Source organism: Benincasa hispida, chromosome 6 (genome assembly GCF_009727055.1).
Source record: "Benincasa hispida cultivar B227 chromosome 6, ASM972705v1, whole genome shotgun sequence".
NCBI lineage: Eukaryota > Viridiplantae > Streptophyta > Magnoliopsida > Cucurbitales > Cucurbitaceae > Benincasa > Benincasa hispida.
Genome location: NC_052354.1, coordinates 12948205 through 12966803, shown reverse-complemented (window position 1 = coordinate 12966803; position 18599 = coordinate 12948205). Strand labels below are relative to the sequence as shown.

Below are 18599 nucleotides of genomic sequence, written 5' to 3'. Positions count from 1 at the left end.
GCCACTCTCACTCATACTAATCAAAGGACCGCCCTCAAAGGCAGAAGTTCCTAAAACACTCAGGATTGAGGTCGTGTCACCTATGGTCGTTTAGGTGAGATGTAAGTCTCCAGTATCAATGGCGTTATATACAGAATCTAGTCATCTCATGGTTCGATATTATACAAACTCTTTATATAGAACACCCCCGCTTGCACGTCTCCACATGAAAGGTCAGGATCTACTATCTGTAGTAGTTTACAACACTTGCAAACCTCTATAAAACATGCATGATCAGGTATCTCACCTTAATCCTTATACTACAGACCTATTTAGGTTATCACTTAAGGCATGATCCACTTGTATATCACATATACATGCTTAAGTTTACATAAGATAACCATGGAGCTTTGTTTATTGGATATGAGTAAATGCCAGAATGAAATAACAATTATTTTATTCATAAAACAATGTGTATCATTACAAACAACGAGACTCCGGAAGAATTAGGACACCAATCCCAATAACGTTAACATTTCGTGGTCAGGTCTTATACAAACTCTTTGTATAGGACGCCCTCGCTTGCATGTCCCCACATGAATGATCAGGATTAGACCATCTGTAGCAAATCACAACACTTGTAACTATTCCACAAAGCGGGTAGCATCCGTAGCGTTATCAGGATAAAGTTTCCCTCCTATATCCATATACTACAGACCATTTTGGTTATCAATTAAGACATGATCTACTTGTATGTCACTACATACATGCTTAAGTTACAAAATGACAACCAGAGATTTTAGTTTATTGGTTTGTGGTAAAGCAAATAAAATATTCAATGTTCAAAGACAAGTAGTGAAGAAAATATCATATATTATACATCACAAGTGTTCGTACAAAACTGTGTTTATAAACTACAAGACATGAGAGTTTAGGGTATCATCCCCAACAGTGTTTGGATGCAAAGTTTGATTAAGTTTAGTTGATAATAATTGTCTATATTTGGAATGCATAATTGAGCTGAACTGGTTATAATTGTTTATGTTTCGGGTGTTGAGTTGAATTGGTTTAAGAAGTCTGTGTTTGGACTGCAAAATTGAGTTGGATTGTTATGGATATCTAGTTCAGTTTTTAAAACTTAAGAAAAAAACATGCACTTTTTTATGGGTTTTTTTTTTTTGTTATTTTTTGGCTTAATTTTTTGTTCCACTATTCAACTATACACATACTTTCCAAAATGCTTCACACTCATTTGAGATGTGAACTCAATTAAATAAAAATTTATTTTTCAATTCTCTACGCATAAGTATGCACTTAACAAACACAAAACATTATTATTTATATGATCAACAACCCTATAACATATTTTAATGATCGTGGAATGTATCATTAATAATTTCATAAGTGTATTTAAAACACTTTCGCCAGTTGAGCATTTTTTTTTGTTTGTTATTTTTTTAGTATATTATTGATCGAGTTAGTCAATGGAGATGCACAACAAAGTTGGTTGTCTAAGGTGATCATCAAAGTAGGCCGGTAGAGGTGGCTGTTGGTGAAGCTGATTGTTAGAAGTGGTCTTTGCTGAAGTCGATCACATGAGGTGAATGTTGGTGTTGGTCGTCAGGGGTAGTTGTCATTGAAGTTGATCATCGAAGGCGGTATTTGCTGGAGTTTTTCATCAAAGGTGATTGTCAGAGCATAGAGTTAGTCAGTAGAGTTGGCTGTGCGAATTAAGGTGGTCATCAGGTTTGTTAGGAGGTGGTTACCAGAGTGTGGCATGGTAGTCGACAATAGTGGCTGATGGATAAAGCCATAGGACTCAAAAGCTTTAGGCTCTTGGTCAAGAACATGTGTCTTAACCTATTTGGACATTGTACTATATTTTGATTGTCTCACTCTCACAATTTTCTTTCTTGAGTTAAAAAATAGATGAAGATTCAAAGCTCTAACATTTTAATCAAGGGCCATGCTTTATATGACTTCACTTAGTATGCCTATCACAATTGAATTAATTTTTTTTTCCGAAGAACTATAATAATGAGTAACATTTTTGTCAAATGTGTCAAAATTTTGTGGGAGGATAGGACTACACAAAGGCCAGTCATGAATGAGACAAGAAATCCTTCTTTTTTTGTGTTAATTTTTTTTTTACTTCTTATTGTGATTCAAAGGACAAGAAACTCCATTTTTTTACTAGCCATTAAACATGGAATAACACAGAGAAATGGAGAAGGGAAATAAATATAGATCATACATACACCACCCAATTACTTACTATATCTTACAGAAAAAGTGTGATTAAAGTTGGCCAAAAGATGAATGTCACCCCATCCATCTTCTCAAAATGAATCACCACCACTACACATAAATCAGTTACCACATAGAATGTTTATTACATTCCATACCAAATATTAGATCAGCCACATTTTCCCCTCAACAACCCATCTCACATATCATCAATGGCACTCAAAAATTCATAGTAACTTCAAGCACCTTCATGGTGCATTTAACACAAAATTTGAGCAAAAACATAGCTGAGCAGGTTGCGGTTGTTCTTGATTCTGTGTGAAACAACTGATAGATATGGTTGTAAGTTGTTACGTGTCTTTCGAATTTCAAAGTTTAACCGACTTGCGACGGGCGAAATGCATGGCATTTCCCATACAAATGAAAGCCAAATGACTGCAAAGAGTTTTACGATGAAAGATGGTGAATTCGAGGAAGATTTGGGGCAGAAAAGTCAGATTGTAACATGTCATTCTCATGAGATTTTGCTTCAACATTCACTTCATATCCTGTCGATCCAGTCGAAAATGCTCTCTTGAGAACCAAACTGCAGGTCCTGCAAGCAATAATAAGAGTCTGAGTTATAGATCAAAGGAAAGCATTTGAAACTTGGGAAAGTGGGAGGTGAACTTACAGCAAGATGAAAATCAGGTGGAGTATCTAATTCAAGGTTCACAAGGTCTGCAATTCCACAAGGAACGTTATCGTTCGCAATCTCGTGGTAAGCATTGTTACCAGAGAGAGGGAAAAGCATTTGATTTACTTGGTTGTTAGTCATAAAAGCACTAGAATCTAGGACTTCATTGCACAATAAGTTGTCTTCCAAGTAATGTAGTTCAACATCATTTATATCCTGAGATTCTCCAGCCAACCATGCATGGTATCCCACGTCGATCTCTGATGAAATATTCGGATAAGAAACACGAGATGCCTCCGGAGTCAACTCTTCTTCCTAATGAACAAAACATACTTAACTGTGAATTTGATAGATTCACTTTTTAGAGTCAGAAAGAATGCAATGACATAATTTCTTCTCCATGGAGAAAGCAGATGACAACTTGTTACTGAAACTCCACTTCTTTACAAAGCAGAAAATAGACAATGAAACTAACTTAAAAGGAGAAGCTACCTTTGAAAATGACTGAGGCAGACTGCTGTCAGCAACAGCATTGGAGACAAGTGATTTTCCCGATCGAGGCGGAATTGGAGGATTCGACTTGGGAGTTCTAGGACTTGTTTGATGGAGCATTGCATCAAAATACTCAATGAGCATATTATCACTGCTCTTAATACATTGCTTTTGTTGCTGATAAGAAATTTTCGATAAAACATATTCGCCTTCCTTCTCATCTTCTTCAGTTCCCAAATGGTATTGATGTATAACCCAATTAGACTTTTCAGGCTTCGAGCCTCCCTTCGAACTTCTATACAGAGAGAAGATCTTCTTCCATCCCTTGTGAACACCATTATCTATCACAGCTTTGGTCCTACCTGTCTTGTGCCAGCGAAAATGTTCGAGGCTTGAATTAGGTTCACTTTCAATCTTGCGGCGCTTCCTTTGACCCGTGGCATATGCATTGCTTGTTTTATGAAAAAAATGGACATCATTTCCATCTTTACTAACACCTGAATAATTGAAAATGTTATTATTCTGAATAAGTGAACAATGTTTCATAACTTAATTTGCTTAATTCGTGCTACACTTAGCTTTATATAAACCGAGATATAATCAACTAGTAAATTGAGAGATTACTTTTACCAATCAAAATGTGCAATTATTGAGCAAACCAATTCTCCTAAATCTAAAGCCCGTGAAATAAATTAGAAATACTATTTCTCTTGACCACAATTACAAATGGAGAGCCTTGTTCACACTAAATCTGGTCCTTTGATTAGTAAAAGTTATAATTGAACAGAAGATATTGATGATAGCATAGGAAATTAAAAACCCGACACAGATGAATTCCTTACCGGGGAGATTCTCTGGATGAGTATAACAGATTCCTTGGTCTGTTTCAAGTGTGGGGATGAATTCATCAATTAATACATGTGGCTTTAAGTTTCCAACGGCACACTTGGCCGCTAAGTGCTCCATTATTTCTTCATCAGTTGGATCAAACTTAACACCTGCAGGCAATCCAGGCCAATCAGGAGAAACCTGCCAAAAAAAATGCATTTAATGGACATTCAATGATTCAAATTAATGCTTCAATTCAATGCCTTACATTCAAGGCACAACACAAGTCGAAATGTAGATGCCAAATCCCACACTAAAATTTCACTGCAAGTGAGTCAATAACTAAAGGGCATATCAAAAGGTTCAAGTTTCTTATAAGATGCGAATGAGCCATTCGTAGTATACTAAGCATAGATACGGATACGAGATGCAGATGACACAGACACGACGATACGTTATATTTTAAAAATCTAGGACACGACATGACAAGGACACGTATAACAAAATATACATTTTTAAAAATATATATCATCTTTATACCAAAAGAAAATTCAAAGTAAATGGGCTGATGCATTTATATGCTCAAAAAACTTAGCTTAATGTATTTCACACTCAAAAGTTATCATTATTGTCATGAATATGTCTTTTTATTCTACTCAACAAGTGTTCAATGCATGTCTTACCCATTTGTTGCATTGACAAGTGTCTGATGTGTCCAACAAGTGTCCGAGTGTCCGACACGGACATGCTAGCCAAACTAAGGTATTTGTACTTCTTAGGCAATATATATAAGAATCAACTGCTTGTTCTTATAGCATTGAACTCTTAAAACAAATCAGTTATGACAACACAGGGTAGAGGTCAAACTTACATCTGTATTATCAATGATAAAGTGACAGTTTGGACATTCTCGTTTCGCATCACAATCTTTAATTGCTTGTGAAGAAGATTGACTGACGTTTCTAACTTTTCTTGCAATTGTTCGGCTATCAATTATCCAAGACCTGTGAGAATGAGATAATGAAAGTTAAAATGCAGTCACTAGATATCTAAGAAGGCCAAAAAAATATTGGATTGTAAAAGTAAGCAACAATGAAGAGAACTACAAGCATTTATAAGGTTTCGAGTCTCGGGGCGGGCCATTCAAAATGAGTCTAAGTAAATAAATAAATTCTTCCTGAACTTTTTACTTTTGATACAGTCAATATCAAGGCCCAAGTGCACATGAATAATCTCAGGAGACAAACAGCAAAACACAACAACATACGGCTATCGAGAAACGTTAGAGTTGTTGAATGTGACTAAAGTTACACATTGGCTATGAAAGAGGGAAGATCATGAGTATACAAGTTAGGGACGGTATCTCTATTAGTATGAGGCTTTTTGGATGATTCCAAAATATTGGAAATGCGATCCAAGTTCCACATTTGGTAGATAAGGGAATGATCATGGGTATATAAGGGAGGCTAGCTATCTCCAATGGTATGAGGCCTTTTGGGTGAAACAAAAAACAAAGTCATGAGGACTTACGTCAAAGGGAACAATATTACCATTGTGGAGATATTTGGAGGTCAGTTGTCCCTAATATAAAAACAAAACCACGAGGACTTATGCCAAAAAAAGTGAACAATATCATATTATTGTGAAGATATGAGGAGATGTGCATAGTCTCAAATAATTAGGACTGTTGTTTATCCTCAGTAGAGTACCACCTTAAGATTTAAAGTCCTCAAGCTCAATTACTACTAGGACCAACTGTAGTGGATTGTACATTTGTTTATCAGATTGGTTGAGTGATTAAAATGATCCAAAAGGGTTGTTTTTAGTGCAATAACAGGAAACGAAAGCAACCATCCTTCAGTAGGTTGTCTACATTGGGTCTGGTAGCTCGAACCATGGCAAAAAGAAATCGAGTCTAAGACTTTACATGATATGACCATTCAAGACAGAACATTTGGACCGATTTGCAGTTACAGGTCCAAACACTTTTGCTGGAAATAAATGTGCACACTCCACACAATGAAGTAAACTCCATGCATTCTCAATCTCATCATTCTAACCATGAAAAATAGCTGAATCTTCATATATGATCAAAACCAGAACATCTTGTGTGAAACTTTTAACCAAAAGTGTTGTGAACAGGACATTCCCCCTATTTCTTAACCTCAAAGTAGATCGTTTATTGGGTTTTAGAAATGCCATAGTGGGGCACGTTCAACTATGCCATAAATGTACGTGATCAAGCTCTCAGACGTCACCACCAAGCTCTCAAGCCAGAAGCAGAAAAAATATACCTTAAACAAAACTAGTTTAGTGTTTCCCTTTCAAGCTTCAATAGTTTACAAACCCACATCCTCTGTATCAGCGTTTTCCCCAAATCAGCGAAGCATTAAAACACACACACAAACACACACATAAAAGTCCAGTAGTAAGACCTATACTTCTCGATTAACTAACATCAACTTCACATATAAGAAAAATGAAACGAAACCCATCATCTGGGCACAAAAGTTCAATCGACCCAGAAATACAAACTATAAGAAGAACCAAGAAAAGGACGATCGACAGAGAAATGGAAGAAAAAAACCCACATTTTGCTATCTGGGGTTGTAAGAACTCGACGAATACTCAGCAGAAAACCAAGAAATTACACGAAAAGGAGTAGGCTCACCTTGCCATATTCTTCAAGAGCTAGCGATAGAAAAAGGAGGAGAAGGAGGAGAAGAAGAACATTTCAGAGAGAAAAAGAGACTTCAGCGCGTTTGAGCTTCGGCTTTTGGTCCACTAAGCTAAGTTTTAGTGAATAGTGTGAGGGAAAGGAAGAGTGGAAACCCAAATCCTAACTGTGCTCAGTGTGAGCGGGAAATTGAGCCCCTGCTTCGGTGCAGGCTCGTCTTCCAGACCATAGGCTCGGAACAGAAGCATGGAGGGGATTGTTAACGGATGTGGGCCCGAGCGTTGACGAAAGCTCGGACCGAGGCTGAGGTATGGGAGACGAAGCTGGAATGTCTGGTGGAAGGATTTGTAGCTTCGAAAAACGAGTTAATGTAATGTTCCGTAAATTTCAGGTGGGACATGGATACTTGCGGCCCAAGCCAAAAGTGCTACTTTATATATATATAATAGTTTTGTTTTAATTTAGTCATTTTTAACTTCTATTTTTTTCGTTTTTTGTGGTAAGGTAGGTTAGTAAATTTAAAACCATTAAACGAATTATGATTAATTAAAAAATATTTGACTTACTATAACCTCATTTGATAACCATTTAATTTTTTGTTTATGTTTATTTTTTAAAAAAACTTCTATTTGTTTTCTTACCGTTTCGATATCATGAGTTTCATTTTTCCTAACTAGATATTTGAATTCTTAGTCAAATTATAAAAATAAAAACAAGTTTTTAAAAGTTTCTGCTCCATTTGATGACCATTTAAATTTAGTTTGGTAACTATTTAGTTTTTTATTTTTTAAAATTATGTTTGATTTCTTACAACTTTTGACCCATAGTTTTCATATTTTCTACGTACACATTAGAGTTTTTAGCAAATTTCAAAAAACAAAAACAAGTTTTTGAAAATTGTTTTTTTTACGCTCATTTGGTAACCATTTGGTTATTGGTTTTTTGTTTTTAAAAATGTAGCCTGTTTTCTTTTAATTTTTCTTACAACGGTTTGCATATTTATTGAGTTTAAAGTTGCATTCTTAACCAAATTCCAAAAACACGAACAAGTTTTAAAAATCAAATGACTATCAAATGGGACGTTAGTTTTCAAATTTTAGCTTCAATTTTAAAAGCATTCCTCAAATTATGACTTGTTTTTTTAAAACACTCATAATAAGTAGATAACAAAACAAACAAATAAAAAAGTGAAAATAGTATTTATAAACTTAATTTTAAAAAACAAAAAACAAAAAACTTAGCTTCTATTTGGTAACCATATAGGCAACATCTGATAACCATTTCTTTTTTGTTTTTTATTTTTGAAAATTAAGCATATTTTCTCTTCATTTATTACAATGATTTGCATATTTTTTAAGTACAATGGTTGCATTTTTAGCCAAATTCCGAATTTCAAAAGCAAGTTTTTAAGAGTTTTTTTTTTTTTTCTTTTCAAAATTTGGTTTGGTTTTTCAAACTATTGGTAAAAGGTAGATAATATATGAAAGAATTTGGAGGTGAAGTATTGTATTAAGTCTATAAACACTCATTTCACCTCTAAATTTTGTGCTTTTTCATCTAACTTTTACTGTTGTTTTCAAAAACTAAGTCAAGTTTTTAAAATTAAAAAAGTTAGTTTTTTGAAAACCTGTTTTTGTTTTTAGAATTAGACGAATAACTCGACTCTTTTACTTGAGAAAAATATAAAGCATCATGAGAAATTTAAGGAAAAATAGGCGTAATTTTCAAAAATCAAAAACCAAAAACCAAAAACCAAAATAGTTATCAAACGAAGTCTTAATATCTATCAAACGAGATAGAACCCTTTTTAGTTTTAGAACTTTGACATGTTTTTTTTAGAACATTTTTTAAAAGTAGATAACAAAACAAATAAACTAATATGTGAAAGGAGAGTTTATAATATTATTTCCAAAATAAAAAATAGTAGTTATTAACTAGGCTTACTTTTATTAGTTTTGAAATATTGACTTGTTTTTTAAACATGGGTTGAAAGCGGATAACAAAACATAGAAACTCATGGATAGAAATAATGCTTATAAGCTTAGTTTTTTTTTTCTTTTTTTTAAAAAACAAGTAGTTATCATCAGACATTAATGTTTTAAACACACAACTAAATTTTATGTCTAATACATTCGTTGATTATAAAAAAGGTTAAATATGTCATAAGCTTATAAGAAACAAAATTTAAAATTCAACAACCTATTAAGAATAAAATTGAAATTTTAGAAATTTATTCTATAGGTTCAAAATTTTCAAATTATAAAATTTTGAATTGAACTTTTATTTTTATTTTTTTAATAAAAAAATATCACCCTTAATTCTCCATGTTGAAACATGTTTTCTTTTTCAATTCAGTCATTGATGAAGAGGAAAAAAAAAATAACAAGAAAAGTCAAAATTTGTAAAGTTCCTTCAAATTTGATCTATTTATAATTTCTATCAGCAAGTCGTTGTAGTATAGTGGTAAGTATTCCCGCCTGTCACGCGGGTGACCCGGGTTCGATCCCCGGCAACGGCGTTATTGTTTTTTCCTTTTTTTTTTCCCCTTCAAATTTCTGCAATTAAATGGCAGCCTAAATTATATGCAGTTGAGTTGTTGTAGTATAGTGGTAAGTATTTCTGCCTGTCACGCTAGTGTCCCTGGTTCGATCCGCGGCGCAATGGCATTTATATATATATTTACAATTTTTGCAATGACGACAAAAAATAATGGAACGAAATTCGAAGAACTGAATGGCCTCATTATCATACGTTTCAGTTTTGAAAATTCCATAGAGAAGAACAAGCAGGAGAGGAAGGCATTTGGACGAATATTTGTTCTTACGGTTGACATCACAGCAACCCCAACTCCACACTCTCTAAGTCTCTTTATGAATCCATGTCTCTATATTATCAACTTGAACAGATATTACCGATGGAACCTGAATCACTAATTTTCTATCATTAACTACACATGGTTTTCTTCTTTTTCCAATCTTTCAGTTGTGGTAAGTTTTGTAAGGACTTCCAGCTCCAGTTCTGTGATAAGAAGGTTGTTTTACTTTCTGGGTGAATCAGTAACAGTTACCAGTGAAACACGAGAAGAAACTGCTCGGTTTCTCTCCCATCTCGTTGTTCAGGACTTCCCCGGTGCCACGTCTTGTGGCTGCCATCAAAGAACTTGTTCCAGGAGATTCTGGTGGCAGCACTGCATTCTCAGGTGGGTGCATCGTTGGTGGTCTTACATAATCTGGTTGTGGAATGGTGGATAGACATTTCAAGAGCATCTGTATGATTTGGTTGAAGTTAGGCCGATCGTTTGGATCCTCTGTCCAACAGGAGGTCACAATGGGTGCCAAATCCGCTGGGAGGTTCTCAGCACTCGGTCGTAAATTCTGCATCGACAATGTCCAGAGGACCAAAAAAAAAAAGATGGAGATATTACAAGTATTACCGATGCTTTTGCAGTTACAATGTATGGATCTACTAAATCAAAAATAGGCAAAACAACAAAAAGAACAAGTAATGTGGCATAAATATGCAGCCTTAAGTTTATTTTGGAAGATCCATTTTCGCACTTCTACATCTTGCATAACATGGAGATTCCTCCAATATTGTTATAAGGAAAAAAAAAAAAAACCCCACTAAAATAAAGGAGGAAAAGGATCACATGATTCAAATCTGCTCCTATACTATAAAGATATGGTGGCATATACTGTGGGTGCATAGCTTTATCAGGTATATCCTAATCATATTGATATTCATATGGACCTAATTCTTCCATTTTCTTCCTTAGAACTCCAAAGATCAAGCTAATCTTATTTATCAGCTTAGGGTTAAGTCGCTCTGACTACCAACTGGACGACAGATACAAACTCAGAGAAACCACTCAGCAGTCGGATTGTTTTATTCAATGTATTTTGATGCTAGTCGTCACCTTAAAAGCAGCCGCATAGGCGGCTTGTAGATTTGACATGCCTTCAAAAGGCATCTTATTTTGGATAATCTCCCAGAATACAATTCCAAAGCTGTAAACATCCACCTTGTGATTGTAATGCTTCTTCTCTCCATTTCGTAAAGTGACCGTACTGTATAGCTGCCACCAAGTATACAAAGTGATGTAGAGAACTATCACAAAGCAGTTGCATTGGCACACAAAATAACAGATCAAAAAAGATTTTACCTCTGGAGCCATCCATCTGTAAGTCCCAGTTTCTGCTGTCATCATCTCTGTTACCGACTCTTCTCTAGCGAGACCAAAATCAGCAAGTTTAACAGTCTTGTGGTCTGCAGTCAAGATCAAATTCTCTGGGAACAGAAAGCAGTGTAATTAGAATTATAATATGACTGATCTTCCTTAAAAGTACCAAGATCTCGTTGCTGTCTATCTAATGGAGCTCAAACCAGTGTACAGTACTACTAAAAGGAAATCTAAAATCTAACTATAGATGAGATGCAGTAAGCCTTCAAATCTTATGCTCATTATAGAAAAAGAACATGTCGATAGTAAAATTCTTCACAATCATCTTCACACAATTCCAGCCAAATTTTATTCCCTCATCAGAGTTCCATAGTAAATTATACTCTATGCTAACTGAAGATTTTGGTTTATAAAGCTTAAAAGTACTGTCAGGTCGAAGCATACCAGGTTTGAGGTCACGGTGAATGATCCCATGGGAATGCAAGCATTCCATTGCACGTGCAATATCAAGAGCAAAGCCAACTGCCTCATCGAAGTCCAAGCACCTTGGCCTTACACTCAACAAGTACTTCCGTAATGTACCACCTACAAGAAGCTCGGTCACTATCACCATAATAGGCTCCTTGCAAGCACCTATAAACTGGGACAAATCAACCCCACAATCCCACAAGTTATTATGCAACTCCATTCATTACCATGTCTGCTCTCTCTTTTCCTTTCAGAACACTGAAGGTTTATCCATAAAATGAGAGTGCCAAGAAGACAACTAAAAGAACCGAAAAGAGAGAGAAATATGAAAACGCCTAGAAGGGCTACACAACAAGACGTATGCCAAGAGAACAATCAAATTACTTCACAATTATATGTCACTAACTTAGAACTGCAATTACAACCTTCGCAAGATTCTTGTGTTGAACTTTGGATAACATAGCAACCTCCCGAGCAAAACGTGCCTCAGTTTTTGCAATTTCTTCTGGAGTTTCACCTTTCCGAATTATTTTAATTGCAACATTTTGGTCTTTATATCTGGATGGTGAAAAAGAATTATAATTGCACTGTAACAAGATCCATTAAACAGCATAAGCTACTAAAAATGTGCATTACCTATCTCAACGAGGGTAGCACAAATGGGCATATAAAATGCACTATAAAAATTCAAAACATTCAACCACCTACCCCATCCAGAAGAATAAATTTGCATCCTTGCTCCCTGCTTGTCCTTACTTTCCGATGTGGTTTCCTTCTAATTTTCTTAAATAGGCGGAAACCACCGATACTTATATTAAGTTAAAACAAACCACATCAGAAAGTAACGACTCCTTACTTGCGAGGAACAATGTTTTATTTTTCTCTCTCCCCATCGATGGCCTATTTCTGTTTGTTATCACCTCTAACAGCCCTTTACTCTATGCCAAGTATGAATAAAGTAATTGGAAAATACGTATGTAACCTATACCTATACGTAATGCCCCAATCGGTATTGAAAATCAGAGAAATGAAGAATATTCTTCAATTCCCACCCACAACCCCAAAAAAGCAAAGGAACAAAAAGAAAAGAAAAAAAGAATACAACAATTGCAAACAAGAATTCAGAAATCATAACTGAACAGAACATAACTTCAAACCCAAGAATTCAAATCTGAGAGAAAGGTATCAAGGTAAGGATAACTTACTTCCCCATGTGCACTTTGCCATGCGCACCCTCCCCAATCCTTGGCCCAACAAAGATTTGCTTCGGATCGACCAGCCACTTAGCATCCAAATCAAACTCTTTTGAACATAACCGGTTACCGGACCCCATTTCTTATACCAAGCAAGACTCCTTAAGACATAATAATAAGAAGAAAAAAAGGTTTTTGAAGCACAGTTAGAACTTCAGAGAGAGAATTAGTTGAATTAAACGGCAAGCTAATGAAGTTAAAGAACTATGGAAATATATGCTTGATTTTGCATGATTCCATCTCAACTCTCAGCGGACCAGAATCCAAAACTCATCTCAGTTCGGTAGATACTTTAAAAGAAAAACACAGACTCGGAATTCAAGAAGTTCTGCCATTGACAGGGATAAAAAAATGAAGCGAAAAGGGGAGCAAGAAGGGAAAGGAAGAGGCCAACCAATGCACAAACAAACGAATTTTAAAGGGCAGTTAGCAAAATAACAAAGTTCAGTTAGAAGAAAGCTGAAAGATCCAATTCGTCTCTAAAACTTAACCCCCAAAAACTGTGTTTTCAAGTCTCCGCGTATGAAACATGTCGAACTCAATATCAGGAAAAAGAAAAGCCGCGGAAGGAACTGGGTTTGTGTCATATAACAGTAGGAAACAACTCAAATGTTGAAAGGAAAGGGAGAAAGACAGAGAGGGAAAACAGAGCAACGGATACGTGGGGAAGGAAATCTGACGGTCTGAAAAGAAATAAAACAATATTCTGCGATAATTGTAATCAATCCGATCAATTTCTTAAAGAATTACAGAGTGGGACCATGAAGAATCATCCTCAAAACGCACCCAAAAGAAAGAAAAATGCTTTTGGGTAGCTTTCACTACACGGATTATTACCTCAGAACTCAGAAGCGCCTCCGCCTGCGGGGGAGTTAGTTCAGACATTTTCGCAAACAGTTGGAGTGCGTCAAAAGAAAGTAAAATGGTTTGGCCACCAGGTATTTGACTTTTCTATCAATATAAAAACATTTAGAAAAACACCCAATTGAGAACCCATTTCAACTATTGGTAGGTTCAAATTCAACTTCCTCAGATAAGTACAAGAGGAAAAAAAGATGAACAGTAAGGAAATAAAGGACAGTAAACGTAAGGTCATCGGGTGAAGGAGAGAGGTGGGCATGCTTGACAAATGGGCAAGAGAGATTCATTCATGAAACCCAATTGAAATGAAGTGAGAAACGAAACTCCATTGTCTAAACAATAATTTCTTCACCAAAATTTGGTCAAAAGTGTAGTTTCGTCGTCTTCTTTAAAACGAATTGGCGGAAAATGGTCAAAATCGAAATAGAATATGGATTAAAACCGAGGTTTAAGATGTTGATGGGACAAAAATATTGTCAAAAAATTTAAGAACATGGATGGAATACGGGGGATTTTCAAATAGAAAAAATAAGAAACATTAAATAAAATTTAATCTTCTGTTGATAGAGGTTGATAAAAGTCTATCAGTATTTATCACGGATAGAAGCTGATACAAGTCTATCACTGATAGAAATTGATAGAAGTATATTTTCTATTATTGACACTGTAGTGTTAAGAACTGATATAAGTCTATTACTGATGGACACTATCAATGTCTATAATTTTTTTTTTAACTATTTCTGTAAATAGTTTGACATTTTTTTATCTATTAAAATTTTCTGGAAATATTGATAAAATTTAGATGATGTAAATATTTTTATAAAAAAATTATAAAAATATAAGGGCAAATTGTAAATACTATCCTAAAGTATGGTAGTAGTTGAGATTACACCATAAACTTTCAATTGTAAAAATTGAGTTCTAAAACCTCTACACATGTTAAAATTTAACCTCATACTTACAATAATCGTAGAAATTAGACCTCCAAATGATAAAAATTGAACCATCAAAATTTTACAATTGTTACAATTTCTACAATTAGTAAGCTTCATCATCTAATTTTAACACTTGTATAAGTTGAATGATTTAGTTTTTATAATTGAAAGTTTGAGGGTATAATTGCACCTATCATCACACTTTGATTATTTACTGCAATTTTTCCAAAATGTAAGATTAAAAAATGAAATTGACAAACAAATATTTTACGCTTTTAAAATCAATAAAATTATTTATTGTTTTATTATATTCACATCGTTGACAATTTATTTACTTATTTTTGTATTTTATAAATTCTTCTATGATATAATAAAAATATTGATTTACCACTCGGGTTCGATTCCATAAAAATGTATAAATATGGATGAAAATTCATGCTTGGTTTTGTTTAAAGGGAATCGAGGAGAGAAGATGAGATGATTTAAAAAGGTGCAAGGTGGCAATAGATGAGAGAAAATGAGGGGATGCATTTTACATTGATTTTGGATTAGACAAGGGACATGGTGTGTTTAAATCTCAATTATAAATATCTCATACATAATTCATTCCATTATTAATTTGGATTGGTGAGGAATAGTAATAGAATGAGAAGAAATTTATTGACTAAATAATAGAGAGAGAAGAAAGATATGTTAGATTTAGTATTCAATTTCTACTTTATTAGGTACAAGAGTAAATTCCAACCTTCAACATTTTGATTGAAAATATGATATAATGTGTTATGTTGATGCTTATATATTAAAGTTATGCATGTAATTAAGTGAAGGGAAAAGAAAAATATAGAATTATGAGTATAAATTTTTCGAAAACTTTATTCGATGTTGTTATATTAGGAAAAACTTAGGTGCAGTCCGACTAGTACCCAATAAAAATGTGTCACGTGATACTTTTATTTATTTTTAATTTTTTTAATAATTTTTTTTCTTTGTGTGTAAAGGTGAGAGGGGTATGAGGTTAGGCTGTACTTAATCATTACTCTATTATACTAATGTCTTAGAATGAGATTCATATTTAAATGAATACAAATAAAAAGTAGTAAGTTTAACTAAAATAAGAAAACGAGAGTTATGTTCCCTACTTTTGTAAAAGAATTAATAAATGTGAATGATTTCTGAGTTTGAGTTTTTTTATATGAACAATTCAAATTTAATCAAGGTAATGTGAAAAGACCTAAATTTTGAAAATAATGAAAAATAACTTTTTGTTTATGCATTACAAAGCACCAACTACTATATGTTAAATTTACGTTAAAGTCTATTCGCAATTACGGTTTGCACCCATCGTGAATTGATGAGACCCCGAATGTGTCTCCAAGGGACATCACAAATTTTATTAAAATACAAATTCTCGTCATTATTAAAATTTGGTGATCTTATGACTTTTCTCTTACATGAAATTACATTTGGGATCTCATCAATTCACAATAAATGAGACCCGCGATCGTGAATGAACAATTTAATATGGTCGTTACTTTGTGACGTAAGCAAAATGTTAGTTTTCGTTATTTTAGAATTCATGTCATTTGACATTTGAACGACTTTTATCTAATATCTAAGAAATTTAAGTATATAATAGAAATGGTAGTGAGGAATAATGAATTGCATTTGATTTAATTAAACAATGTTGAAGCATAAATAGTGATTTCGAATTATTTGTATAGTTATGAACACGACACGGTGGATAATTTGAATTACGAATAGTGATTTCAAATTATTTTCAAAATAATGTTTTTTTTTTCCTTTAAAAAGGAAGGGTGGGAAAATGGATACTTTGATGTGGAACGTTTGTTTTAAAATTGAGGACCAAATCACGAGACAAGTGCAAAGGAGAAAATGTACGAACAAAAAAACACTTTTCAATAAACAAGTAGGGATGGCAAATGGGCATTATTATTATTAACTAAATCTCACAATCAATACTACCAAAAATTCTAATAATTTGTTCATATATATAAAATGATTAAAAGTTAAAAAAAAAAAAATAAGAATTGTCGTTACCTTTTAGAGACATTTAAGATAATTAATGAAAATGTTTAGTCGTAGGGTCACAATATAAGTAGTACAAATTATCGAATTGATGTAAATAAGTTGTGGGGTTTGCAGTGGATTAAAAATACCCCTTAATTATTCGATGAAGAATATAAAAAATGATATTTTTAATTTTTGAACGTATATATATAAAAAAAATTCATACTTACGTATCCACATTTTCATTCTTTCAAATTTGTTTTTCAAGATTTGGATTTTATTTAAACAATATTATGACAAACTTACATTATAATAACTTTTTAAAATTAAGTATATTAAAATGACTTATTAACACGTTAAAATACTATAAATGATAGTCGATTCGATTTTATCGATTTTAGGACCAACCAAAAATCAAACCAAACCAAATGATTTTACAAAGAAGGAATCCAAACTAATGTCCAATAAAGAATAAAATTAATAGATTGGTTTCTATTTGATTCGATTTGTTATCCGTTTGGTTTTCAGTTTTTAGGTATTTTCTTTGTTTATTCTAAATTTTTATTTGTATTTTCACTTTTGTTTTAAATTGGTTCTTTTGCTAATTTTAAATTAAAATTGGATGTGTTTTTCTATAGACTGAATTTTGATATTTTTATTTTTTTCTTCATACTTTACTTAAATAAAAAACATACCAGCTCCAAAATAATTAGTCTTTTTTTTTTTCTAAACAACAAATATATATACACCATAATAATTAAAATACTTAAAGATACCTAATATTGGAATTTATTTTCGAGGATATATATCCTCGGTTGAGTTTGGTTTTGATTGATTTTTCTAATAAAAAAACCGATTCAAACAAATATTTTTTTGTTTTCTTCAAATACAAAACCAATATGTCCAATTTTATACTAAAAAAATCAAACTAAACCATTGGATCAGTTTGGATTGATTTGGTTTTCGACTTTTCGATTTTTTATTACTACCTTACAAAATACTACTGTACCGTTTACCTATATCAAGTCAATATAATATTTGAATCTCCCCATGTTCGAATATGTTAGCTAGAGAGTAATTATTTACTCTAAATTATTATTATTATTATTATTATTTTTTTTTTTTTTATTTTGTTGTAACCTTAAGCTAATATTTTGTTTTACAAACCATGAATGTCACTACAAGAATTTTTATTATTCGCAACGAAATTTATCCTGACATAACAAAAATCATCTGCGTATGTAACTTCCCCGACATGTCATTATCCCCCACATGTCATGATTTGTTGTAATAAAATTTTGGATTATCTAATTACAAACACAACAAAATATATATTCCTAAAGTGAAGTCGATGAAATAAAACGTATTTATTATTTAAGAAAAGGGTCAACGACTATGTGACAAACTGGCCACTAGAGAAGAAGGAAACTTAAAATATAATGAAAATGAAGTAGAAAAGCACATGAAAATGACGAGTTCCTAACAAAGACAAAGGAGAAATCCATTAACATGAAAGAAAAGCAAAATTACTATAAAAATTAATTTAAAATGACTTTGAATGGTAGTGCTTTTGAATAAAGCTCTACTTCAACAAAACATTAACTAATTAAACCATTAGAAGATAATCATTCATAGTGACATTGATATAAAACTTTATAGGGGTTTTAGAGTATTGACGTGGTGGAGTTGAGTTAAAAATTCGATTTATAAAATTGGTATAAAATAACTCAATTCGACCAATTTCTATGGTGTTTATTATTAAAGTTTGTACATTATCAAGGAACTCTATCTTCACCTCTTTCTCTCTCCCTCCCTCCAATGTTTCCAATAACTCCACCTATTGGCCACTGTTGATGACCAACTTCGACGACAATCATTGTATGCAACATGCTCCGACGACCACTTCTAGCGATTACCTCTGAACTCTGGCTGCAACCACTATGGACGACTATTACCAACTCACTTTAGCAATATG

At 33.2% G+C, this 18599-nt stretch overlaps 2 protein-coding genes and 1 non-coding gene across 4 annotated transcripts; 1 reads left to right on the top strand and 2 right to left on the bottom strand.

The window, feature by feature from the left end:
• Positions 1-2217: 2217 nt before the first annotated feature.
• LOC120079566 (SUPPRESSOR OF GAMMA RESPONSE 1) lies at positions 2218-7223 on the bottom strand. Its single transcript, XM_039033793.1, has 6 exons — positions 6894-7223; positions 5094-5226; positions 4237-4423; positions 3395-3891; positions 2900-3217; positions 2218-2821 (listed from the first exon to the last, which is right to left on the bottom strand). Exons 1-6 carry the CDS (start codon positions 6899-6901, stop codon positions 2768-2770), a joined length of 1197 nt encoding a protein of 398 aa, XP_038889721.1. The 5' UTR covers positions 6902-7223; the 3' UTR covers positions 2218-2767.
• Positions 7224-9345: 2122 nt separating this feature from the next.
• On the top strand, positions 9346-9417 carry TRNAD-GUC. The gene has a single exon. It is a non-coding gene; the product is annotated as a tRNA-Asp (tRNA).
• Positions 9418-9619: 202 nt separating this feature from the next.
• Positions 9620-13997, bottom strand: LOC120079353 (serine/threonine-protein kinase STY13-like). Of its 2 annotated transcripts, XM_039033514.1 has the most exons (7): positions 13638-13997; positions 12753-12901; positions 11973-12105; positions 11524-11719; positions 11062-11186; positions 10816-10974; positions 9620-10273 (listed from the first exon to the last, which is right to left on the bottom strand). In XM_039033514.1, the coding sequence occupies exons 2-7, from the start codon at positions 12878-12880 to the stop codon at positions 9953-9955; spliced, it is 1062 nt and encodes a 353-aa protein (XP_038889442.1). In that variant the 5' UTR covers positions 12881-12901; positions 13638-13997; the 3' UTR covers positions 9620-9952. The 2 variants fall into 2 exon arrangements, with proteins under 2 accessions (XP_038889442.1, XP_038889443.1); XM_039033515.1 differs by lacking the exon at positions 13638-13997 and having other exon boundaries at positions 12753-13619.
• Positions 13998-18599: the final 4602 nt, after the last annotated feature.

What these genes read in the sequence shown, in the direction of transcription:
- LOC120079566 (XM_039033793.1), bottom strand. An exon ending in TTATCATTGATAATACAGAT is followed by an intron (nt 4,424 to 5,093) that starts GTAAGTTTGACC and finishes TTTTTTTGGCAG; the next exon opens with GTTTCTCCTGATTGGCCTGG. An exon ending in TCATCCAGAGAATCTCCCCG is followed by an intron (nt 3,892 to 4,236) that starts GTAAGGAATTCA and finishes TCAATTATTCAG; the next exon opens with GTGTTAGTAAAGATGGAAAT.
- LOC120079353 (XM_039033514.1), bottom strand. Translation starts at nt 12,880, where the DNA reads ATGGGGTCCGGTAACCGGTTATGTTCAAAAGAGTTTGATTTGGATGCT. An exon ending in TCACCGTGACCTCAAACCTG is followed by an intron (nt 11,187 to 11,523) that starts GTATGCTTCGAC and finishes TTCTGTTCCCAG; the next exon opens with AGAATTTGATCTTGACTGCA. An exon ending in CCTATGCGGCTGCTTTTAAG is followed by an intron (nt 10,274 to 10,815) that starts GTGACGACTAGC and finishes TTGTCGATGCAG; the next exon opens with AATTTACGACCGAGTGCTGA.